Raw genomic sequence first — 26,790 nt, 5'->3', positions numbered from 1 at the left:
CTTTGCTTGTTGAAGCAAATCTCTCTTGATGGTGCAGGAAAAGGTCATGCAGCCGTGCTCCTCACCTCATGGACTCCCTGCCTACCCTCCCAGGCCAGCCAGAAAGAGCACTCCTGTAGGGGCAGGAGAGCAGAGTGGGGATAGGAGGAGATGTGGGCTGACAGATGTGTTTGTAAGGCATAGTGGTGTGTTTGCATCTCCCTCCCATCCAGCAGCTTCTTCGAAGCAATGCACAGGGATTACAAAGAGGCTGTTAAGTGTGTGCCAGAAGTACTCCATCAGTGCAAGTGAGTACCTGGGCAAGGAGTGCTAGGTAGCAAGCTCCATTATGAAATAATGCACTGTCCAGATATGGGAGAATCCCAGGACATACAGGATGTCTTCAAAGTAAGCATGCGATTCCCCTTTGTGCTACAGAGGGTTGTGCTCACACCTAGATGGCAGAAAACACTACGGTTTGTTTTCAGGGCTTTTGATTTTCTTCCAGTTCCATTTCCAGCAGTGCCATTTGTCACCATCATATATCCCCTGAGAGAACTCCAGTCCCAGGGGAGCACGGGGGAGTACCTGAGGACATCCTCCAGAGAGAAGGGAATGAGAACAAAGGGAGTTTCTTCTTCCTTTCTATTTCTTCTCTTTATACCCTGCAGGCTTCGCTTTGTTTGATACATTTCTGACAGATGTGTAAAGCCTGACATGAAGAGCTTATGTCAGCATAATGTGTCCAAACCACTAAGACATTGCATAAGCGCCAGCCCTCGACTTTTCCCATGTTCCAGTTCCAAAAAATGCCTGCTGAAATATTTTTATATGACCAGACGCACATGTATGTGCTGCAAAGCTGCTCCTCTGTGAGCAATCGGTTTGACTCCTTGGGCAGTAAAATGGAAAGCAAATGGAATAAGAAACAGACACCTTTCCACCTCCAAGAGAACTTACCTGGGGCTGCTCCTAAGGAACAGACTGACCTCACGGCCAACAGAACAAAGCCAGACACACCACTCGCTTTTATTACTTTTTATATAAAATAGACATTTACATACATCTTCTTTTGCAAAGAAATTCGAGCATAACTCCTGTATGTGAAATCTAGCTGTATGTCCACAGTGAGAAAAGCAAAGACTTGCAAATTCCTGTACCACTGACATACATCCAGCTGCTGAGAGTGAATTTATTTGTTCTAATCCATGGGCTGTTCTCTTGTTTTCTTTTGAAAAGATATGCATAACTGATCTTAAAAAATTAGATACAGAAATAAGAACCATATGAACAACAGCCAACGCAAACAACTCCCACACAGAGGAACACACAGCATGTGTGACATCCACTTTGGGCAGAGATTTCTACAGCAATACAGTTGTAGAAGCTGTAACTTTTACATAGGATATCACCACGGGTATTTTCCAGAAGAAAAACTTCAGCAAGTCAGTACAAACATGGCAATGAACTTCTGCACAAAGTTATCAAGATTATCTGAAGCAACTTTGCCACAATGAAACACGAGTGAATCTATTTTTCCTTTTTGTTGCTGTCGTTGTTGCTGTGTTTAAAATGTATGTGGAAGCAAAATGGTGCATTTTGAAATTGCTGCAAGAAAGTGAAGGTTGGGGAGAAAAAGCCTCCAAGGGCTCAATTTTTCCAAAGATCTCATACATGAATAACAGCAATCCAGAACTTGGTCAATTCAATGCACGTATATTTTTGGAGACTTAAGCACATGCCAACTGCTTCACCAGTTTGGAGGGCAAACAGGGCAAAAAATCATACAATTACATTCCAAAAGGCCTAATCATCAAAATTAAAATGACCATTATCTTCCATCACCAAATACTGTACACCACCTTTGGCTTGGTTTCCTGTTAACTGCTTGAGATGCTTGTTTAGATATTTCAAGGAGTGTCCAGTTTCCCCTCCAAGTTAGGCTCTTTATTTTGAATTATTCAACTTTGACTTTTCACATTCATGTGCCTGCTTGCATGCACACACCCTCCGTCCTCATTGAGACCTCTGGAACAAAGGCTATTTTCACTGTTGCATTCATGTACTGTGTGGCCAAAATCAGTTGCCTGCACATTTTTAGGAAAGTCAAGTCCAAGCAATCTATGAGAGATAAAATATCCCCTCCATTGCATCATTTGTCCTCAGGGATGAAAAAGGAATGGAAGCAAAGAATGTTGGACTTTAAATAAGCAATAAAGTAAAACAAAATCCATCAGCTGAAAATGTTATTCATGGAGAAAGGAAAAAGCAACACAATTATGTTTTTCATTTAGGATTAAAATGCACAGTGAGCATTAGACAGGAGCCGTCTCACCAGCTTTGAGTTAATTCTCCACTTTAATATTGGTGAGCATTGAGGTTTAGCCAACGCAACTTACACAAACTCCCTTCCACTACATGGAGCTTCAGCCATTTATTAATTTGTAATCTCTGCTAACCATGCTGAGCACCGCAGTTGGCAGAAAACAATGTATTTATAATTCATTATTTTATGAGCCATGCAGAGCTAGAAGAAGAGGACATTTCCTATGATGTTTGGATAATACTCAGTTTATCACAAAGTAAGTCGCTCTATTTATCCTTCACAATCGTACTCTCTTTTGGTGGAGGTAACCCATTTCGTATTATATTCCATTGCTCTTCTTTACCTACAATAAATCTTTTACAAGATTAATGTCCTGAATAAACACAGCATTTTAGATGGGAGCCAATGAGACAGGGAGTCAGCTCAAAACTTCGCGAGCGTTTAACTGCTTTGGTAGCTCATGGCCTGAATCACTCTCCAGATACTCTGCCAATTCGCACACCATCACCCTGCATAGATAGGGTATAAAGTGCTGCTTTGGGAATCTGGGGGTCATTAACCACCCTTCTCTCAGTAACTACCATAAATACAGTCTTTCGTCACAGAAACGTAACCAGATCAGCTGGGATTATTCTACATGAACATGTTATAGCCTCTTTCAGAAGACTGGATGAACATGAGACATGCCTTCCAGCCAACCTGCCTCCCTCAATGGAAGGAGAATCTGATCTTTCTAGATTATTCTGCAAGGAAGACAGCATTACCATCATGGTAATCCTTTCCCAGGACCTGGGAGGGGGCACCCAAAGCCTTATCGTACTTACACACGTGCAGCAGCTTTAGGAGGCCAAGATGGCTTGGACTGGATTCGATTCTAGGAGAACAAGACATTTGTACCAGGTCTCTCAAGAAAGACAAATGAAGTTTTAAGCTAAAGTTATAAACACAAAACCGAATCATTCCCCTCACAAAGCACTGTTATAAAAAATTAAACTTTTTTTTTTTTTTAATTTACGTAAAAAAATACGTTTAATTGGCCACATTTTAAAGCAACACTATTGTGCAGCTTGTAGAATATACAGTATTTATTTAATATATCTTTATGAGACAAACTTTATAGGATATACATCTCCCCTGGCCCATTCCCTGCTTCACTGGGTGTCGGAGCACTCTCTCCACATGCCTCCTAGCAGGGTCTCTGCACAGCACTGTGTCAGGGTCTGCACCAGGCACATCCCTGCCAGCCCCAACCTTGCTGCTGCCCAGCAGTACAGCAGACAGCCAGCCCCCTGGTGAACGTGTCTGGAGAAAGGCAGGGCACTTTACCGGACCATAATGAGAAGAGCCTGTGGTTCTTGGTAAGGCCCAGGCTATTTTTCCTTGCTGCTTAGTATGGTCCAAGTACCTCTGATTATCTTGGATATGAAACCTCTACAGCTTTGCTATGCGTGATGGAGATCAATAGCTCTAAGAGGCCATCTGTGTGCTGGTTTCCCCACCCAGCATCCCACAGGATTCTGCTAATAGGACCCCTGGCAGCGCCTGGGCTGTGCAAAGCTACTCCATGCAAGGCATCAAGTGCAGCACTGGCACTGGGAACTTGCAGAAATGTTATGTCAATAAGTCTATGGCTATAAAAGTTGTGCAACCAGACAAGAGCTGCTGCTGATCCATCCCCAAGCCCTCAAACCTACCCTCACCCTCTAAAGGCAAGGAGGCTGGGAGGAATAATCCACCAGGGAGAAGCTTTCTCTTGGTCCTAGCTGTTCCTTTGGAATTAACAAAGTTAGTTTGAAGGAAGAAAGCCCAGAAATAGATCAGCACCTTCTCCTACCAATGACCTCTTCCTCCCACCAACTCGAGGAGCTGGCCTCTGCCCAACTGCAAGCACCGGCTGATCTCCTTGGTCTTGGCTTTACTGGACTGCAGGACCTGGCACCTCACAACTCCGGCCTCTCCATGGCTCTAGCTGCTCCCCAGGCTGTAGCAGAGCAGATGTCTATGCTGCTCTGGATTCCCTCTCAGCATCAGATGCAGCTGCTTTACATCAATAATTTGGCCAACTGCAGCAGCATGACACCAAGTTTTGTAAATCAAGCCAGTGAAGCCAGCACAGGGCTGTCATGACCACCACTAAGTAAACCTGGGCAACATACAGATCACTGCCACACAGGCTCTTTCTGACAAGACATGCATCAATGCCAAACCCTGGGCTGCTCCTCTGCAGGGACTGGGCACAACCACGCTTCAATACACGTTTTAGAGCAGTTTTCTGCAGCAAGAAGAACAAATTGATATCAACACCCAAAGGCAGGACCACCAAGTGCAACATCACCAACCATTCATGCTTTCTCTAAATTGGTACAAACAGAACGAACAGCAGTGCTGTTACTGTGATGAAGTTTGGCCCAATGTGCTCCACAGCCATTTACTCTAGAATTATCATCAGGGGGAATTATTAAAGCACACTTCAGTGGTGCTGCACTTTTCTGACTTCAGACGATACAAGTGACAAAGCCCAGCCACGTGGCCAGCTGTGAATGACACTGCCCAATTCATATAAAACAGAGAAAATATATTAATCATTTGGTTATAAGTTAAATAAATAAAGCTCAAAAATAAAAACCCCAATTCTGAAGAGAACTTGTTTTTCCATTTCAGTATTTAAAAATAGAGATTTATGACTGATTAGCTATAGCTTATTTTCTGCATCTCTTAGGGGAGGTGGTGAGAACACTTTGATGAAGTGTTTTGTCAGTGTTATCACCATGATGAATGGGCTTTGTCCCTGCGCACCCATAAAAAGCCTCCTTAGCACCCTCCCAGCCTGCCAAATCTTCCCTAATCATTCTGTGGCTTTACTTTACCTCCTACACCAATCAGTTTTATTGTTTTTGTTTTCTTTTTTTGTTTGTTTGTTTTTTACTGGGGACTGGACAGGAAGACAAGTAATCCTAGAGTTTCTTACTGCCTTTGAATACTTCCATTTTTGCAGGATAGTAATTATTTGTCCTGCAGGGAGAGGGCAAGGGTAAAGCTACATGGTATTTGACAATATTGATATCATGTACCCAAATTATTACAAAATGACTATCATATGCATAAAACATTCAGCTGAGGTTTTTCCTCAAAGGGTCATTTGTCCCTCTTGTTCAATTATCCTTCTAGGGTGGTATTCAGATACTGCTTTCCCTCTCTTTAGAATCATCTTCAAGTCACATTTAGAGCTGTATTAGTCGCCACCATTTCCTCAACATCAACCCCTTGAAACCTTTTTATGTGACCTATAGGACCATCCTTTCTGGCTCAGATGGACCTAGCAGCACTTGCAACAAAGCTCATCAGTGGTGCTCTCTGTGGACAAGGTGAGCCTGCGTTGAGGAACAGGAGGTGCTACTTCACCCCTGCTTCAATGAATGAGTGCTCTGTCCCCATGGCATCCCTAGTGATAACCATGATATTGGAGTTATATGTTCCACCACTCACGGTGTGATTAAAATGGGTTCAGCCTAAACATAAATCTTGATTAAAGGAAGGTTTTAATTCGTTCTCCAGCATGTCCCACAGGAGCAGAGTGCCTCCTGTTATTTGATCAAACGTAAGCATGCATTCAAAAATTGCCTTCTGTAACTCTGAGTCCTGCCAAAATTCCTTTGAGCAATAGGCTTCCACCACATTCTTCTCCAAGGGGTACGAGTTTCTTTCCACTGGTGTGACTGAATGCTATGTCTGATCTTTCTCCTGGACTTCCTGAAACCGTTTCTCCAAGCGATCGAGCTTGGCCAGATTCTCCTTTAGCAACTTGCTGTTTGGTACCAGCTGCAAAGCTTTCTCATAGTAGTCACGGGCAGTGATGTAGTTTCCCTACAAAGAAAATGAGTGACAGATTGCATTTGTATTCCCTGGCAAAGGAAGTTCATTGCTTGGGAAAAGTGAAGACTGTAATACAAAGGGAAAAGTGTTTATAAAACACAATATTATTACATAGCTGAAATATTTCATTGCGTAACGGATCACCGAGTGCTGTTAGCCTAAATTCAAACTAACACATGGCAAAATGTGGATTTACATGTTTCCATTACATTGTACCAGAAGAGTTAACTTTACTTGGAGAATACCTTGAGGATTGTGACATCCTCACACACACTGTGAATCCTTAAGACCCAAATCATATGTTAAAGAATTCACAAAGATAAGAAAGCTGGCTATTTCTATAATTTCATGTCAGTATTCTGCAGTAGACGTCTTTATTAAATTTATTAGGTAGAAAGAAATTTTAGAAGTTGGCTCACTGTGAAATTTTTCTAAGGTAAGTCAATAATTTGGGCACAGAAACACAAGAGATGGGCAGGTTGATCCTTGCAGCCTATCCTCTTAAAAATACGGGATTTATATTAAATATTTCTAAGCAATCTAGTTGGGAAAATCTAGCTGGGGTTGTATAGACTTTCCTGTTTTTTGGATAAAATATGTCAAGGACACTTACTGATCCATACTGGTGCATAAATGTGCAGCTCTTGGCAATCCAAAGCAAATTTAGCTTTTTGTCCCAAGTAGTCCCTGCAGCTGATAGCTTAAAGAAAAGCAAAATTAACATACCTTGATGTGCTCAATGCCTCCCATATTCATCCAGGCCTGAGCTTGGTCAGAATTGAGCTCCACAGCCCGTTTATAGTTCTACATAAATATGAAACATTTTTAGGTTAGGAGCCTGGGTTTTCGAACAAAACCAGCACTGGAACAACACAAAAATAATGAAGTGTGCACTCCCTCTGCAAGGCTTTAATTTGGAGCTGGCTGCAGACTATGGTAAAGCCATCTGCACACGAGTTTCACAAGCACCTGAGCGCAGCTCTATTCCTCCCCATTGCTTCTGCCACTGTACTCTGGACAAGCAAAAAGACTTTGTGGACTCTGTCAAACAGCATTGTTTTTACCGTTTCATAACAGAAAAGAATTCAAACTAGGATTACATGTCTCTAGGGATACTGAGAATAGTCTGATCCGTCCCAGTAACATAATTGTCTGTGCTATTATTCAGCATTAACATAATTTCTGAGCTGTCAAGCCTTCTGTTCTACAGGATAAGCCAGTCTATCAGCTATTAGTTAATGAGGTGAGATATAACGACATTGTGAGCTCTCACAGGTCCCTGAGCTTTCAGCTGAGCACCTGGAGTTGCCACTGCCAGTGAGAGGGGCTGGGGCAGGATAGATCAAGGGTCTGGTCAGCGCCTGAGCTCTACTATGGTCCCACTATGATTCCATAATTAACCTCTCAAGGCAAGAAGCTGTATTTTCACACTGGAATAAAAAAGATAGATGTGAAGGGTAGAAAGCAGCCCTCTGTTGAGGAGAAAAGTTCTAAGTAACTAGTGAAATTGGCTGCTCCTTATCTTTAGCTGTACTACTGATGAACTGATAAATAAGCGAAGCCAACAGCCAAGGTACATGCATAATGGAGTATTAGACACAAAGAGTTAACTCAGTATTTTAACCTATACAACTATACAGGGGGCTTAGAGCAGTCATACCTCAAAAGCCTCATCAAGGAGATTCTGTTCTCTCAGCTGGTTTCCTTTAGTGAAGAAGAGCTCTGATATGATTTTCGGATCCTTTGGTTTTAGCTGAAGAGCTTTATCTATAGCTTCAAGTGCCTGTGAAAAAGCAAGAGGACACTGAATCACTATATTCTGTGCCCTTCCTTTTCTGATGGTCTCACCACTACTCTGAGAATACGAGCCAGAAAAGCAACAAGTCATTCTCCTTCCCTTGTTTGCCCCACAGTTATCGCATGTGGAAATGGGTGTTTTAGACGCCTATGGCTGATGGGCAATGGGGCTGAGTGCAGCACAAGCAGGAAGTGCTCATAAACTTCAAAAATCATGTTGCACAGTGAAAAAAAAAAAATGAATCTCCTGAGTGTGTGCTGTGGGACATGACATCTAGACAAGGCTATCTTGCAACTACGATACCTTAGCATAGTGCTCCTGCTTGCTGTAGATGGCTGACAGAAGGCGGTAGCACTCCAGACACTCCACATCTTCATCAAGTATATGGTTTGTCATCTTCTCTGCTTCCTTCGTCCGCCCCATCATTGCTAACACCTGGGCCTGTGGAGCCATATTAAGAAGACTTATGATTTTAAAAGCTCGGCTAACTATTATATAGTGCTGGTGCTAGGCTCCAGTGAGGCAGGGGCTGGTGTTAAGAGGCAGCACCTCTAGGAAGGATGGAAGGACTGCACACAGCCAGGAAAAGTAGTGGCTGAGACACATGTTCTGAGGTTGACAAGAAGTGAGGAGGAAACAAAAAGGGTGGGAGAGATGGTCACTGGATGGCTGGCGTGGAGATAGCACCAAGCTCTGTGCCTCCGGCCACACTAATGTGGGCAGCGGGATCCACAGGTGGGGCTCCACCCCATACTCACCAAAGCCAGTCGGGTCTCTTTGTTTGAAGGCTGCAGTAATGCTGCTTCTCTATAAACTTGCAGAGCTTCTTCATATCGCCCCGTGTTGTAGTACAGAGCCCCCAGTGGGGAAAGGATTTCAGCCTTGCGGGATACCTTCAGTGCCCTGGAATTTGGGAAGAAGAGATGTTTCCAGGTGATGTGGGAACCAAAGAAGAAGAGTGAGCTGTGGCTTGCACTGAGATGCAGCAGTAAAGCCCTCCACTCTGCATGGCATTCTCATCCCACCATGGGAAGCATGATTTTAAGGTCATGGGGAGGGATAAGTGTGCCCACAGCAGCAATTTCTCCAGCCATCCAAGAGGAGGAGCCAAATCCAAAGTCCATGTGAGCTTACAGCAGGTGCTGGGATAGCTGGCAGGGGCAGAGAGTGCGAGCACAGGTTGGGATGCCAAAAAGGAGGCGGGGCTATGCAGGAGTTATAGCTGTTACTGGCACATCACTCACACAGCAACCCTCAGCACAGTGGGAATAGCACTATAAACCTGCTCAAGCCATTGAAAACACCTCTGACATTGTTGTTAGAACATCCCTCCAGCAAAAACCCAACCCAAAAGCAGCAGTGTGCTCAGCCTGCAGGCCTCAGTCAGTGCTGCCTAGCACTTCTCAAAAAAAATAGGCAAATATATCTGATTTTGAATGGATGGAGAATCCAAGCATGCATTGACAGTTTCAAGTATCACAGGCATTTCAGCAGAAATGAGCCATATGGAGGGTCAAGGGAAACTTTCTCCTCCCACTTCAGTTCCTTACCGCTTGTACCATGCCTCGGCCTCTTTGTTCTGACCCAGGGAGCGGTGAAGCCTCCCCAAGTTGACCATGGCGACATGGTGCGTGGGGCTCAGGTGGATGGCCTGTCTGTAGTGGGACACGGCTCTTTCAGGAGCCCCTGGAGAAGAAAACACTTTTATACCAGTGCTTCAGCCCATGCTATCCCACTCGAAGGGATGTAACCCCTGTGTGTGTCCCACCTCCCATGAGAGCACCCTCTGAGAGAGAGGTCCACAGAGGCACGGAGAACAAGCCACTAACATTCCTTGCAGCCCCACCACTGCAAATCTTTTAGGCCATTTCAAACCAGAGACTATTCCTTATCACCCTTCAGTGTTGGTCCTGCTCAGTCTTTACGCATTGTGCATGGGAGTAGCTTCCAGTAGCTCATTCCCAGCTCGGTGCAATAAATGTGAGCCCACAGGTGTCTGGATGCCTACGCTGGAGCACATCGGCCCTGTCTCTGTGCTTCAGTGCCATTGGGTGGCACTGCTTCACTGTGAGAAACGCTCTACCTGGGAAAGGTCCTGCAGGCCATGACATCATCACCACCACAATGTAAGACTGCAAACGCCTCCGAAAGCCCGAAATAATTCACTAGTGTCCTGTATTTTTAGGAAATGCCAATGCTCAACTTGAATGGAAGAAAGGTGCCAGACCACTCATTCATCAACTTCAGTGCTATTTCTTGTAGTATATTTTTATTTATCTAAACAATGACTGTCCTCAAGAGGGACCCTGCAGTGCAGAACCCATTAACCAGCTACTGAAGAAATGAATGGGGCACAGTAAAAAGTCCCAATATTTCAATAATGCAGATACTGTAAATTGAGCTACAGTGTGGGTTTAATTGATTCGTATAGTCTAGAAAAACTAATCTGATGGTGAAAACTGATACTCACAGATCTGTGTCCATAGCAAAGCATTAGACTGCCTACACTTCCAATCCACTTTCTTTTTATGTTTTAATTAAATATGTAAAAACAAAAGAAGTTTTGTTACTTTTGTACACTAACTATAGGATATATTTTATATGAGGCCCAAAACAATTCCTCCTCATTCAATGTTGCTCAGGCAAGCCAAATGATTGGACATCCCTACGTTACAGTATTGGCATTTTTTAAGACAAATCACTTCAAAATAATTTAATTCAATTTCTGCTGGAAAACAGAACTTGAAACAGCCTGTGTGTGTTCAAGCACTGAACATAAGCTGCTGTGGGAATTTTATTTTCACAGCTTTCCAGACAAAGTTTGGTTTCCTTGAGATTATCTACGCAACATAAAAGTACCATTAACACTCCTCGGATGTTTCCTCTTTAGGAGATCTGGAGAAGTCTATTGGAAGATTTAGAAGCACTTAAGATTCATCAAAGACCAACTGCTTATCCTTCAGGATAATATTTCTTAAAGCATCCAGCAGCAGTCTCACTCTGCTTCCACTGCTGAGGAGATGGAGGTCTGTGAAAACCACACCTACAAAACAGGCCAGGAAAGCAGCTCGGGAGCACCGAAGTCCTCAAGGTCAACCAATGCCTGTCCTGTTCAAACTAAATTACTACACAAATCAGGAAGGGAGACACACTGAGCATCCCTATTCACTGCAGAGTCACTTAGAGATACATATCTCCAGAGCTGACACTTGCTGGAGGACCTTGCACTAAACCTGCAGGTTCCCAGGATGGCGCATCACAGCCATTCTCCAGTGTCCATTGAGGGGGGAACACAGGCTGAGTCCCTCACGGCTCCTTCACACTTTACCATGTCTCCTGGGGGTTATTTACATGTCAGGATTTTGGTTTTGAAATTCAGTGTTGGTTTTTTTTTTCCTATTGTTTGTGTGTAGGGAAGTGTAGTAATAAAACAGGAAAAGTTAGTTTGGACTTTGGCAGAACACCCAAGTGCAAAAAAGAAAGAGTGCTGCACTGCATTTGAACCAAAATTTTTGGCAGGCGTAGGGCTGTTCATCTGGGTCGTGAAAGAGAGAGGAGTACAGTGCTGGAGTTTTTATTATTTGCAAGTTTGAATTTTGCCAGCGCACAAATTCAGGATCTCAATATCTGTCGTTATTGCTGCAAGGCATTTTTCAATGATGAATATTCCTGTTGGCTTCGTATTTATTTCACATTGGTACCACAGGAGAGTGATGGCTAAGTGTCAGCTCAAAGGGACGACAGCCAGCTGCACACGGAAGGGCACGGCCCTTTGCCACTGTCCCTGCTTCCCAAGCACCATCAGAGCTGGGCAGAGCGTGAAAGGGACTGAATGGGGAGCAGCAATACACTGTAAGTCTATGATGCTTCTCCACTGAGTCAGAGCTCTGTTCTGGAGAGACTTCAGGGAATAGCTTGGTTTCCACTAGCTCTTTGTCAGCTCAGATTTGGAAGCTTATAAAGCTGTCAGTAAGAGGTGGCAACTGCAGATGCATTTTATGTGGATGCCAGGAAGTGCCTGAGTCCATGGAAGTTGGATGGGAACCAGGAACTCAGAAAAGAAAGGCTTTCTATGTCATTATGGAGCCCCTGAGAAATCAATTCACCCCACAGTATCTTACATTTTGTTTTCACAAAGGATTGTGGTTTAAAAGCCATATTTGTTTTATAGCAGTGGCACTCAACCTTTAGTCAAAGAGCTGCTTTGTCACTAAAGAGCTGCAAGTGCTTCAAAGACAATAACGATCCACTTGTGTGCCCAGGGTTTTAAACTGAGGTTTTACTTGATGCTGCCTGCTATCCCAGAGAAATTGCAGAATTGTTAGGGTGCTGCCCAGCTCGAACTGAAGAGAGAACTGCCTGTGCAAAGATGGTGAGAAACAGTGGAGGAAACATGCAGGCTGAATGCCTTTGCTGCACACTGAGTGCACTGACTACACATTTCAGTACATTGCCAGCTCAACAGAGCAGGGATATTTATTTCTAAGCTACAGTAGAGGCACAGCTACTGCTCAGCAGTACCTTTTGAAACTCTTTTAGAAGTATAGCGCTGAATAAAATATGTCAAAGTAAATAATCCCGAGAGAGAAAATCCTTTGTTCCATTTCACTTACCGGTATCAACCAAGAAGACACCATAGTTGTTGTGCAGATCGGAGCTCTCTGGACAATTCTCTATGCCAGCCTTGTAGACCTCCTCTGCTTCCTTCAGCCGTTCCTTGAAACAGGATCATATAATCACAGAATCATTAAGATTGGAAAAGACCTGTAAGATCATCCAGTCCAATCATCCCCCTATCCCCACCATGCCCAATAACCACGTCCCTCAGTGCCACATCCTCACGGTTCTGGAGCACCTCCAGGGACAGTGACTCCACCACCACCCTGGGCAGCCTGTGCCACTGCAGCACTGCTTCTTCTGAGAAGAATTTTTTTCCAAAGGAAAAGGAGATTGAGGCAGTGCTCATGCTGGCACCACCAGTGTGCTCCCCTTGCCACACAGGGAGCTCAGGCATCAGCCCTCCCCCTCTAAGCCCCTTAGCAGGGGAACACGGCCCCTGGCTTCTGAGCAGCCAACATTTTACCCTGTGACAAAGGCATAATACATCTGCACTCTGGTATGCCAGAGCAATCCTAACAGCTTCCCCCCCCATGCATTCACAACTGGAGCTACCTGTGAAACAAAAACATCAGTTGGAAAAGGTTGGGCAATTTGTGTGCAGTGTCAGTGAGCCTCAGCTAGCACGCACCCAGCTGGGAAACACATAGTGACAGGGGTTATGTTGGTTCTGTTACCAATCTGTCATTTGGGAGCTGATATGTTTTAATTTATTTGTTTAATGAGCATCTTGCTGGCTAGCTTTCCCCCTCAGGAGCTTCGCTCTTCATTCCCTGAGCAGCAGGGAAAATACAAGGAATGAAAGCTCGGTGTGCATGACAGCTGAGGGATATGGAGCTTGCACAAGGCTATGAGGGAAGCAAGAGAAGGACTGGGGGTGATGGAAGAGTGGGGAAAACCTGACAGATTCAGATGAAAAACAGGTGTTGTCAATGTGTGAGATGTACCTCCCTGGGACTGATGGGATGTGCTACTGCCGATTCTCCAATAGGCCGAGCCCTTACATTTTGCATAGATTTCAAGGAGGCTTGTAGGTGCAGAGCATTTCTGAAAAATGCACATCTTTCCTTTGGGAACACTCTGCCTCTGGAAGTGTCCCACCAGCTGTGACCTGTCTAGCCTGAGCTATAGGCAGCAGGTCCTGAAACAGAAACAAGGCATCTAGTTTGGATCAAATAGCAACTTAATAAGGTTTCCATTTCCCTCCGCCAGACGGTACGTGCCAGCTGCCCACATGCTCACTAGCACCACTTATTAAGGTTTTCCTCCCACCTAAGCTCAGAGTTTTGCTGTTGGGTGTACTTATGGCAGGAAGGTTGTTCACAATGGAAAACAGCAGTGTGGAGGGATGCCAGGTAAATCTCCTGAGGCAAAGGCTTTTTTTTTCCAATTTCTCCGCTTCTATGGAGCAGTCCTACGGCGACAAACCCCACAATCTCCTAACAAAGCTCCCACGCAAAATCAACTATTCAAAGCCCTATAAGGAAAGCCTGGCAACACCACAGCAGACCTTATGTGGAGGAGATGAAATGAGATGGATCCATTCACTCCCTGTCCCACCAATGCTCTCTGTGATTGGGATCCAACAGCCTGGTGTCAAGAGCACAGTGTCTCCTTGGCTCAATGTCTGGCTGTCAAGGCAGTCCCTGAAAAAGTATTGCTTTTGGGATCCTGAGCCACTTCTCTGTGTAAAGCAGAGTTGGTTTTGCTGTTCAGTCCAGCTGTGAACTCTCCTCCAGACCTACAAATCCCAGAGCGTATCGGGCTTCCTCTGGATTTAAAGGGTGAACCTGAGAGCAGCATTGGATCTATAGCTGTTTAAATGAACAGACTCCTTTCTCACCTCCTATTTCAGAACTGGAAAGCTGGAATTAATAGCAATGGAAGACTATGGCTTGATGAAAGCAAATGGTTTGTCATGGTTAAGTGCTTTCACATTTACGTGATGAAGGTCAGCCAGCAGAAAGATAGGGTGGGATAAAACACAGAAACACATTTTTTAAAAGTGCTTAAGTTTGGACATCGTGCATGTTTTTATGTGAATTTGATGTCATTGTCCTGCAGAGTCAGGAAAAGTGAAGCAACCATCAGAACTGACTGAAATGAACAGTAACTTCTTGAGATAGTGTGTGTCTTAGACATGCATTAATGAGTATATTTTGAAGCTTTTCTGTATTGATTTCTTTTCCTCTAATTTTAATTTGCTGCAGACAAGTATGGCTTTGTATGCATGGATGTCAGTTTCCTTTGTATTATTTACCGACCATAAACCTGATCTTGAAGCAAGACAGGGCTGTGCTAATCTGGATTAGCAGCAGCGTCCCATCTCAAAGCATTCCCACTCCCTGGTTCTAAGCACTTTTAGCATTTTTGTCACGGTTGCATTGCACATGCATTTGTACAATGCTTTTTTGGCATCTAACATCCTAACCCTGCATGCCTCAGGCTCAATGCAAGAGTCTGGAATGATTTCTCTAACAAAGCGTTTGTACTGAGAGCAGTCAGAAGTGGGGAAGGGTGGGCCCATCTCTTTCTGCCAGAGATTTCCTCCTCACAGCCGCTCCTCTTCCGAGGAGAAATGCTCTAAGTTCATCAAGGCTTGATTCTCATTAACACTTAATAACGCCACTTCCCAGCCCTTCATGAAACATTCATCACGCTCACAAAATTCAGAAGACAGGCTTAAAAATGTATGAGATTTTTATGATATTAGAAAAATTATGCACGTAAGGATCTCTCAGTTAAACTGCAGGGCTTTTAAGCCTGGTTTTCTGTTGCTTTATTTTCTTATGACTTGCATTTTCCGTGTGGATATGCCTGAGCAGGCTCTCTTCTGCAACTAAGTGGGTTAAAAACTTTTTTCTTAGTGTAGGATAATATTCTTTAAAAAAAAGAAAAGGGAAAAAAAAAAAGAAAAAATACTAGGAAACTTTTGGATCCAGAAACTAGAGCCTGAAAAGAACCATCCAGTAGTATGAGACGACTGATAAACCTGAAAAAACTAGAAATAAGGTATTCATAGAATCATGAAACAGCTTGAGCTGGAAGAGACTTTAAAGCCTATGCAGTCCTAACCCCCTGCCATAGGCAGGGCTGCCACCCAGCAGCTCTGGCTGCCCAGGGCCCCATCCAACCTGGCCCTGACTGCCTCCAGGGATGGGGCATCACAGCTTCTATGGGCAGTTGTGCCTGGGCTTCACCGCCCCTCTGAGCACAGTGTAGGTTCAGAGGGGAACCACTGTTACAGGGTCACAACAATCGCAAACAAAGATGTTTGATTTCTCATTCTAGTACCACTGAAATGATTGGGGAAAGCAGCAATAGGTTGTGCTTGAGTTATGCTATCAAGCAGAGAGCAATAGTAAGAGCATGCACTTATAAAAGGAATAAACAACATAAATTTCTATACAGTGTGAAGGTGTTTTTTTTTTCCAGGTGGGCTCTGACTTTTGAATCAATTAGCAAGGAGAGAAAAGGGTAATCATGGCATGTAGCAGGCAAATGGTGCAGGAGACTTTTCTCTTGCAGTATTTTTTACAGTTCTGATACCATTTTACCGTATCACTTCAACTGTTTTTTCCCCTTTCTCAGCCTTAATGCAAAGCTGAAAGAGCAGAAGCTGGTCACAGAAGTGATCACTTCATGAGCGTTACTTAAATGTGCAGCTTTTAGCCCTTCTGCCCCTCTCTCAAACGTTCAAGGTAGGATCCCTGCCAAGGTCACCAGGACGGGTGTGTGAGGAAGGAGGTGCTCAATCAGGCAGTCATCAGCTGTGGCTGAACATGAGAACGTGTTAAAAGCCTGCAGGAAGTTGTTATTTTCTAAAGAAACTTTACAAACTATCTTTTCTTCCTTAGCAATTACTCAAGTCACAAGAGGACAAACGATCTATACATAAAAGCAGATGAATTATTGCAGGCCTTACTAATGACATTTCCTTTGGGCAAAAGACCTCAGGGTTCTATAGTCGTTTTATTGTTCTGTTGACCTTACAACTGATGGTTCTAATTAATAAATTCAATTAATATTAAAACCAGGTATTACTGCAGACAACTCATTTCCTGTACTTGCAGGAGACTCCTCATGGAGGGGCTCATTCAAAGGAGAGTTCCCTTCAACAAGGTTCTTCTTTCAATTCATTTACTATATTTCTAGATTCCTGCAACTGATATCGATAATATTCAAGCACTTGAAAGTCATTTAAAAGGGAAAATAAAATAGCATGTGTTTAAGTAACCCGTATATATCATAGATGAATTTTGCAGAATATCTACATCAGTAAAGAAGCCAAAGCCACAGTTCAGCTGAAATTTATCCACTTGCAGAGAAAAGATTTAATTAACTAGACTAATGGAAAATAGTGAAAGATGGCATTCCATCGCTGTCTGTATTTGCATTTTGGCAAGCTTTTATTTAGAAAGCTTTAGCATCCCATGCCATAGAACGGTAAGATCTGAAATTCTGGGGAGAAAAAGTCAGTTTTCAAAAGCTATGTAGAAGCTTGTGTTTGCTGTGCAAGGACCTTACCACTCACCATTACAGGGCCAGACTAGGGCCACTGGTTGAGGCTGCAGACCATAGGAGCAGTGCCCAAAACACAGCATCCCTCATAGGTGCTGCTGCCTGCTTGCAGGAAAGAAGGGCTTGGTGGTCTCAGTGTGGGCACCCACACTTTTTTTCATGCCTCAATTTCCCTTTTCCTATGTGGAGACAGTATTTCACCTCACAGAGACCTTGTAGAAGGAAATTACCTCATCACAGCAAGCAGTGAGAGCCCTGAGCAACGAGCGTGGTGAAAAAGCCCATGAAGAAATGAGTAATCCTGCCTCCAGAGCACAATCTAGGCCTTGTGCAGTAAATAAGGTCTGGGGCACATATTGAACAATGAGGTTAAATCAAATATCGAACAGCTGCTCATTAAGAGCAACATAAAGCAAGTGAGCCTCTCTACCCACTGTACGTGATCATTGACTGTGGTAATTAAGGGCTGTACCCTGATGGGTTAGATGCAAGGGGCAGAACTGAAAAGCTGAAATTCAGGAATCTTGTTGCTGGCATTTCCTAATTTTGGAGGGCTTTCTTATAAAACCCCAAGGTTACCTCTGTAGGTGTGCATGAGGGGGAAGCACTCACCTATTGTGCTGTCAGCATTCAAGATGCAATGGATAAAGACTTTGCTGTAGATGTAGGAAGGAGCAGAAATTGCATTTACTCACATCTTTAACAGTGATTTAGTTCAGAACCACACCACGTGAGTGTAATTATTCATTGAGTTGTCTTCCATACTGAACAAGTCATCTCTAAAGCAGCAGTCCAATAGATCTCTCCAGATAGCCTCAGGCTTGTGCACTTTGCTGCACGTGTGTGAAGTGAGAGTGTTCCCACTCTGCAAAGGAAGAGTGAGTGTTTCCACTCTGCAACTGCAGCACTGGTGCCACAGCCCTCGGGAGGAGCAAGAGCCCCAAATGAGGCCTGTTACCTGTTCAGCCAGCAGTGAGGCCAGGCTTGAGTAGGCATCTGCGAAGTCTGAGCCATATTTGATGGAGTCCCTCAGTAAGATTACAGCCTCCTCCTTCTTCCCTTGAGACCTGCAGGCCAGGGAGGGAGGGGGGAAAAAAGAAAGGGAAGTTCTTTAGCAGCAGATCACCCACTGAACAGCTCATTGAAAGAGATGTGAAAGACTCCATCTTGTTCTTTTCAGCAAAGGCTAAATAATTCACTTGTGCCTCCTCTCCACAATGCACACACCCAGCATCACCGGCATGGTACTTAACCATTCTACCCGCCCTGTGAAAGAGGGTGGGCTCTCCGGTCACTGCATACATGCTCAGTTTTGCTTGCTGGCACATACTCTTTCCCATAAGTGATGCAGATGCCCCTGATATGACTCCTGTATGTCACTGGAATGGTAGGCACGCCAAGAACAGTAGCACAGGCACTGCCTGCTTGAGCTCTGGTGCTGACAAGCAGAGCACACTGTTTTGAGCAAACGTGGGCTCTTTCTCCCATCCCTGTTGTAAAAATGCCTCTCCCTTCCCAGACAGCTACTAAAGGAAGGAAGACTGACATCAGATGTGTCTGGAAGGAGCCAGAGAGAAGCAAGTGGGTCACTTGTTGAGGAAAGAAGCAACACAGGTATCTGTATCACGTTGGCAGAGATGAAGGAACTCATTCTACCTCATACCACAGTGGGAAGTGTGCTCACCAGGACAATTCCTCAACCAACTCAGAGACTTTGTGCTCTTTGCACCCATATACGTTAATCTCAGCAGCTGGGAACACATAGGTTTTAATGAATCTGCTGTTTGGTCTACTCCTTTGATGACTGTTCGTACTGAGCATTATGCAGTGTACTCAGTGAAGAAAAAACATCTCCAAATGGTGAATTCCTCAATACTCCACACTGTGAAGAGCAAAAAGTAATTTATTTTGACTGTCCTGCAATCAGCACAGGCCATATGCTCTGTTAAGTCACAACCTTTAGATTTGTTAACTACTCTTATTGTACTCTCAGTATTTCTCCTTTTGGAAAATAAACCAAATTCCACCTAATCCATCCAATCAGGATCTTTAGATACATGAAGGACAGCAAAAGCATTCTCAGGCATGAGTTCCTGGAAAGCCATTTGCATGCCAGGACGGGAAGCTGGCATGGGTAACAGTAGGTCTGCAGTCAGCTAATGTGGCCCCAGTTGTGCCACTGAGGCACCAAGCAACCTGGGAGTAGGACATCTGCCAGCAACCTGGTTTCCACAGCTGCAGGGCAGAGGTGCAAAGCATTTGCACTTCTTAAAAACACTGGAATCTTTGCAAGTTGCTAGACTGCTAGAGCTGTTATGTATCCAGGCATATAGTTCATTACGTTAATGTTTTAAATAAAAAGTATTGGATCTCATTAAATAATACCTAACCATGTTAATCGTTAGGTTAGAGGATTCTATTCTTCAGATCCTATGGATTATGAGCAGAGAATATTGAAAAATGGTTCTGTTAATGAGCTAGATTATTTCTTCCAGTTACTTTACACTCACTGCCCTGGAAAAAGGACAAGCCTTCCTCAACAAAAACCTATGGATGTTTTATTATTCGAGCTACAATTTCACCAGTACCACTCTGTATTCTTTCCCTTGGAAAAATGAGAAGGTTTCCTGAGCAAACATCTAAAGATGCTTAGCTGGACTGGAACAACATTTTCTTTGTGCTGGGTGTACAAGGAATACGAATAGCAAGGCTTACAAAAAGAAACAAAGGACCCTGGAACAGAGAAAGTATGTGAACACCTTGCCGCTTGGGGCTTAGATTTCATCTGAGTGACAGGGTCAAGTAACCAGATCTTGTTTATAAGGTGCAAATTTCAGCTGATAATATATGTGGCTTTGCAGAATTTTTCCCTTTTCTAGTTATATAAGTGTAGGAACATTTTGCCTGTCCGTTATGCTAAGTGAAAACAGTTGTGCTACTCTTTTTCTTCTACCAGTGGTGCTCCATATAAATTACACGAATGAATCAAAAACAAATAAAGAACCACTTTTCCCCTGCACTAATTAGAGACCAGCTAGCTTGTCAATTTATAAAACTTTTCAATTCCTTGGATGGAGTTTCATGACACATTTTCATAAATCAAAACCAGATGACTGCTTCATAAAGGTATTGATGTTTGGCAAAAATGTAGGAAATGCCAGCTACAGAAATAAAAGGATTAAGTGATCTGCTCAGCAGCAGTAAAAGTTCCCATTAACCACAAGCATGCTCTAGGAATATAGGGCAGTCCTCCTAATTACTCTTTTTTTTCCTAAATGGCCTTTTCTTCGTTTGATCCAAGAACAATGTTTGTCTCCTGAAAGTGGGGGTAGAGAGGGAAAGATTATGGCATCTTTTTATGTGACAGCCTGAGTTATATTACAAAAAGCAGATTCAATAGGTTCTCAGAGAGCTCAGTCCTGCAAGATACTGACTGCTCTGGCCAAGCACTTAAACACATACTTAACTTTTATGTATGCAAGCTGAAAATTAATTACTGGCTGAAGTGCTTTCCTGGACTAAGGCCAACATATTCAGCACTTTTCGGAATCAAGGCTGTAGTTTTTACAAATCTCATGCAATCTGGGAGAACACTGAGTGTTGGGAGAACAGTCCAATACACCACAAACACCAAATACACCAAAGATTTACCACAAACTGGGAATCTGCAGCAGAAACAGCGAGGTAATATATACTTTCAACATGACAGAGAGAAGAACAAATTCAACTGACACAAGGAGCCTATGATCACTTAATCCTATTCCTCCCCAAATTACCTTGGTTTCCAATGCCCTCTCCTAATTCCCTCTTTCACTTGAGTCTCCAGCCCTCCACAACCACCATAGCATAGCTGAATGCAAGGAGTAGCTTCTTCCCCTTGGAGCATCACTTACACATTTTTCCAAGTGCCCAGCAGTTTGAGAAGCATCAGCTTAAACTACCCCACAGAAGCCTGGCGATCCACAGGGCTGTGTGTGCTATTATTAGCACTGAAGCAAATTTCATTCACAACAGAAAAGTAATTTAGAATTAGTGCTCTAGAGGACTTTTTAATTTTCAAGTTCTGCTTTACAATGTGAAGTTAGTTTGACTGCTTTAAAGCCAGAAACATGAAATTTAGTAAGGACTCCGCAACAGTTCTAAACGTCTCACCTCGGTTTTACACCATAATCCAAGGGAAGCTTGTAGTGTGTAATTGTCTGAAAGGAAACTCCTAAGCTTGTTCAACTCGCTGGGTTTAAACCATTCAGATCAGTGAGATGCACTCCTTTGGTTTTCTTCTATTCTATGTGGATGGATGACACCAAACCAGGGCAGTGGGCAATACAGTGCAAGGAAGGGCGCCTTTTCAGAAGGACCAGGCCTGATAGGAAACTCAAGAATTTGAACAAAACTAAGTTTATTTCCTGTGCCCAGAGTTGGATAACTCCATGCAGCAGCACATGCTGAGGGACAACAGGCTGGAAAGCAGCTCTGCAGGAAAGGCTCTGGAGGTCCTGGCAGTCAACATGTTCGCCATTGGCCTTTGATGGTGAAGAAGGACAAGAGCGTCCCAAGTTAGTGGGCCCAGGGAGATGATCCTTCCCTTTCTTACAATACTTATGAGACTGGAGCAATGCCTAGTGTTGGGCATTCTCATGGAAGAAAGGCATGATCATACTGGCGGAAGGCCTGAGAGAGGTCTAGGCTGTCCTTGGAGATGTTCAAGATTCACCTGGACAAGCCCTGAGCAACATGAACCAATTTGACCCACTTTGAGCTGTGGAACTGACTGAATGATCTTCAAGAAGTTAATTTCAACCTGAGTTACTCTTTGAATCTATTTTAAACTTGATGCTGCCAGTGTTTTTTGTGGTTTGTTTTTGTTTTGCTTTTGTTTTTGTTTTTAAGCTAGCTAAAATATGTATGCGATACTGTGGTACAACTTCAGCACTTCAAGCAATAAAGAGTATTCTAACCAGAAATCATCCAGAAAGCCAGATGTAGCATCACTGAACGTTATTGTTCAGTTCGCTTCCTTGAAAGGAAGGAAGGAACATTTCACTTTCAGAAAGATCTTGATCTTCAGTACACATAATATCTACCTGATGTTTTTCAGTTTTTTCAGGCACTTACAGAAGCCCATGTTAGCACATTCAAATACATACATACCCAAAAGCCTATATTAGGGAGGCAGGCAATCCTCCTTCCTCTGACTAGAAGAGTTTGCTAAACTTGGAACAAATAAGAGCAAAAAATGCACAGAACACCTTTTGTGACTCTACATGCAGAACAGAATCAGCCCTTTGAATTAACTCAAGATCTCAGGGGACACTGTTTCTAGGCACTTCACTTTTTCATTGAAAATTCAGCCATAAGACTCTGAAAGCATGTAAGAGTTATGAGGCATTTCTTCATCAGAAATGCTGCATTGAATATTAGAGCACTTTACGTTGGAGAGAGTACAGCAAAGAATAAGTTCTCTCCTTTTCTGCAAAAGAAAGCTGAGATCCCAAATATTTACTTCAAATGTTCATAATATTTTATTTCTTGTCTCCTTACAGAATATCCCACGGGCTATAAATTTATGTGAGGTAGTCTGAATGATACATATTTATCTCAGTTTTTCAAGCTGCATGTCAACAAAGCTGAATCTATATAGAGGAGCTAAATATTTATGTAGCAGGAAACTTTGAAGCAAAACAAAAGAAAGCAGCATTGAGCTGCTTTGGAACATGAAAGTGGAAAAAGAGATTTCTCACTTTTAGGCAGGCCACCTTCTGGGGCTATTTTAACTAAGATATCTGTCTGTGTTGTTTAATTATCCACTGTCCAATATTTATAGTAGGCAAGAAAAGGATGACATAAACTTTATTTTAGAATATGTAAACAAAACCAGTGGTCTATTCAGCCTTTGTCCTACAATGATTCCCGAGAACATTCATCTTCTGGCATGCAGTTTTCTTCATCATATGCAAACAGAAAATGGAATCTCTTTCTAATCAAGGGTATCCAGAGAAAACAAAATAATAATAATGAAAATTTTCCATCTTGTTTTTCTCCAAACAAATTTTTACTCAAGCTTAAATCACAGCAACAGATGCTTGAACAGACAGCTTATATCCAGGCAGTAATGAGCAGCAGATTCCTGGATGGGAACAGCAATCCCATCTTTCCAAAACCCTGGAGTTCCCCTTTCCCAGCACTGCAGAGGTAAAATCCTGTATCTGCAATCAGATTTGAGTGGGTGTAAGGAATGCAGCAGAATTTGCCTGGGAATTCCATGCCAGACCATTTTGTTACATGTCCCATTATACAAAACATAGTTACTAGACAAGATTTGGATGTTGCAAATGTGTCTCTTTCTGCTCTGTATCTGGTATAGTCACCATAGCCCCTGTTAAGAGGACAGAAAATCCTTTCTATGTCCTGACCTTTTATCTTCTCACTGCCATCAGTTTAAATATCAAAACACCCTTTCTAACGTCTCATGTCACAGCCAGAAAGCAATATCCGTCTGCAATATTCTGCAAATTTCAATTCATTACCTAGATTATAATAGCATTTCGTGTCTGCATAATTCTGCTTGCCTTATACCCGCAGCACAGCTCAGGTTTCTTCCCAGTAGAACACAGTCTCTCATTGCATTCTCCTGATTAGGTTGAATAAAAGGATAACTTGGTAGAAAATCACAGAATCACAGAATCACTAAGGTTGGAAAAGACCACTGCGATCATCTAGTCAACCCATCCCCGCCATGCTCACTGACCACGTCCCTCAGTGCCACATCTACAGGGTTCTTGAACACCTGGTGACTCCACCCACCTCCCTGGGTAGTCTCTTGCAATGCAGTATCAATCCTTCTGAGAAGAAATGTTTCTTAATATCCAACCTGAACCTCCCCTGGCACAATTAAAAGCCATTCCCTCTCATCCTATCACTGTTACCTGCTGCCTACACAGTATTTGCTTTACATGCTGCGTGGAAAAATACAAATCCCAGCCTGGGCAGGCAACTAGCCCGTGAGAAAGGGCTTGCGTTAGCTTGGGAACACAAGTAAACTACCTCTAGCTTCTGCATGTGGCTAGAAGAAGCTTGCTTGTGAGAAACTGCTCTGCAACTGTCACTAAATCTCCATGCTTTCTGTGAATGACTCCACTTCTTATCCTGATACGTGATGCCTTATTTTCTCCCGCTGTTATATATATGGCCACAGTACTAAGGGGTGGCACGGGCATCTTGCCAGCCAGCCACCACTGGTATCCACTGGGGGTAATCCCAGAGCAGACACTGTACCAGTAAGCTGCCACCAGTACTGAGAACTTGGAGGAGACCAACTGACTGGCCACTCCCAGTAACATGAGTACCTCTCTATTAAACTGATGAATGATAACTTGCCTCCGTGTACTTCCTTTAGGATTAGTAAACCTTATGCAGAAGTGCTGGTGCTTCTGCATTACATGTATATGTGCTAATCCCTCACCAGGAACTCTACCTAAGCAGGAAGATACAGCCATTTTCTGTTATAATTAAAACCCTTAGCGCATCCAGACGCAATAGGCTGCTTTGGAAGCCCAAAAAAGCTTAGAAAATAGTAGGAAATAGGTGTGGGAAAAGGGGAGAGGGAACCTGAGAGCTTTATTTTAAAGAGGTCAGCAGAAGTATCATACACCTTTAACATATTGCAGTACGTGACACCACAGAAGGATGCAGAGTACACACAACCTAATGTATCACACAGTGTCTTAAATATCACATCAGGAAAAAACATGACATATTGCACACAAAACAAACAGCAGTTCTAAGACAATTTCCCACAGGCCTCCTTTATGCTTTGCCAGCGCAACAAATCCGGTTTCTGCCCATCTGCTGGGTCATAAGAGCCCATCAGCTTGCCAGATTTAAGTGTTATTGACAGAAAATATTCCAATGCTGCTTCTGCCTTTTGTCTTTTTGTATTAATATTTTATACTTAGAAAAAAAAAAAAATCACAGAGAATAGTAACTAAAGTAAATGGGATGGATTAAGAAGACAATATATATTTTTAAACAGCATTGCCATCTAAGGTTAATTTCAATCAACCAAAAATCACGAATAATATAGACTTTTCATTTATCTTGCAATAAGACCGTCTTTACCTTTCTTGTGAGTATTTCCAATAAAGCACTAACCTGCCTTCTACATAACTACCTATCTGCCATATTCTAACCCCAAACCATCAGATTTACTTGTAGTATTAGTCTGACAACTTCTCCATTACCAAATGAACCACGCAGAGCTTCAGCAATCTACTTAATACCCTTCACATAAACTTCACACTCAAAGTGATGGAAGGCAAGGCAAGGCAAGGCAAGGCAAGGCAAGGGAAAAACCCACAACACTATCATGTCAAAAAAACAGCAGTGCGGTTAATAGAGATTATTTTTAATTGCACCTCTAGAAGTTTTTAACATAGTGGCAAAGCTTTTCTTGTAAATCTAAGTTCAGTCTTTAGAAATGGTTAGTCAAATTAATTTGCAAGATTATGATTGCTATTCTCCTTGCTAAAGGCTAATGCTCTAAATGACAACATATCAAATTAAGAGCTGATCAACTCATTTTCTTGCTCATTAGAGGAACCACATAGGAATGTAAGCCAGCTTTCCCCTCAAACCCAGACCCACACCACCCCTGGAATTGGATGAACCTTCTCTTTTGCTTCACCAAGCACCTCAAAAGTTAGGTGCTTATCTTGAAACTACACAGCAGACCTTCCAGTTACAGCTAACTAATGAGAAGAGGAATTTGCTCTGAGGGATCTGCTGGGTATGTGTTATTCATTAGATCTGCATCAAATGCCTCCCTTTGAACAACATGGCCTGCTTCACTGGAAAGGTTTACACCTCTTCACTGAGATGGAAATCTCAGGTGACTGGTTTGGATTTGCACTCCTCATTTTTTGATGCCTAATTCGGAACAAGTGAATGCCCTCCAGCTGAAACATTACTGTAAACAGTACCTGAAGCGACCCGGCAGACAGCATAAGGACATCCAGACAAAGTCTTGTCCCCATGCCAGCAGTAAGAACTAATACCATTCCTTCACCAGTCAGCAGAAAACCCATTGTGGTGATGTGCACCGAGAGAATCTGGATTTCCCAGGTCTGTGTACAACTTACTTGAGCAGATTGCCGAGATTGAAGAGAGCTCGATTGTGCTGAGGGTTTAACTGCAGGGCCCGTCTATAGTAATCCTTTGCCTCCACCACGTCTTTGGTCAATGTCCCCAGGTTGTTGAGAGCACTTGCATGTCGAGGGTACAGTCTGGGGAGAAGGAAATATCAAGTTACAGACACTCATTAAGTGACACACAAAGCTCAAGCCACTTGTCCAGCCACCACTGCTGTTCAGCACTCAGTAATGGGAAGGAAAGCTAGAAAATAACATCTTCCTTTCATTTGCTGCAGGTCCTGATGGCATCATGAGGAACCTTTTCAACTCCCAAAGAGATTGTAAATCAGATCTTCTCTTACAGCTCCCTTATGCTTCCAGGGCAGAAGGGAACACTGAACAGCTTTGAAATGCTGTTTTACCCTCCAAGCAAAAGGCAGAGTGATCAGAGCAGCCTGGATGTTTTTATTCAAAATGCTTCTCGAACAAGCAAGAACCCTTAGTCACAAATATCTTTCCAGTGGAAATATGTTTTGACATATACAGAA

General features: G+C 43.2%; 1 protein-coding gene across 1 annotated transcript in view; it reads right to left on the bottom strand.

Moving 5' to 3' along the window:
* Positions 1-2,398: 2,398 nt before the first annotated feature.
* The window catches only part of TMTC1 (transmembrane O-mannosyltransferase targeting cadherins 1), a 48,607-nt gene continuing 24,215 nt past the window's right edge, over positions 2,399-26,790 (bottom strand). Inside the window, exons 3-12 of the mRNA XM_010714371.2 lie at positions 26,252-26,395; positions 18,073-18,181; positions 17,842-17,979; positions 12,590-12,692; positions 9,527-9,662; positions 8,735-8,879; positions 8,280-8,417; positions 7,839-7,961; positions 6,905-6,982; positions 2,399-6,169 (exon numbers count right to left, since the gene is read on the bottom strand). Of these exons, the coding sequence (XP_010712673.1) occupies positions 6,029-6,169; positions 6,905-6,982; positions 7,839-7,961; positions 8,280-8,417; positions 8,735-8,879; positions 9,527-9,662; positions 12,590-12,692; positions 17,842-17,979; positions 18,073-18,181; positions 26,252-26,395 (1,255 nt within the window). The 3' untranslated portion in view covers positions 2,399-6,028. The remainder of the gene's footprint in view (positions 6,170-6,904; positions 6,983-7,838; positions 7,962-8,279; positions 8,418-8,734; positions 8,880-9,526; positions 9,663-12,589; positions 12,693-17,841; positions 17,980-18,072; positions 18,182-26,251; positions 26,396-26,790) is intronic.

Source organism: Meleagris gallopavo, chromosome 1 (genome assembly GCF_000146605.3).
Source record: "Meleagris gallopavo isolate NT-WF06-2002-E0010 breed Aviagen turkey brand Nicholas breeding stock chromosome 1, Turkey_5.1, whole genome shotgun sequence".
NCBI classification, from domain to species: domain Eukaryota; kingdom Metazoa; phylum Chordata; class Aves; order Galliformes; family Phasianidae; genus Meleagris; species Meleagris gallopavo.
This window is presented reverse-complemented; position numbering and strand designations above follow the sequence as displayed.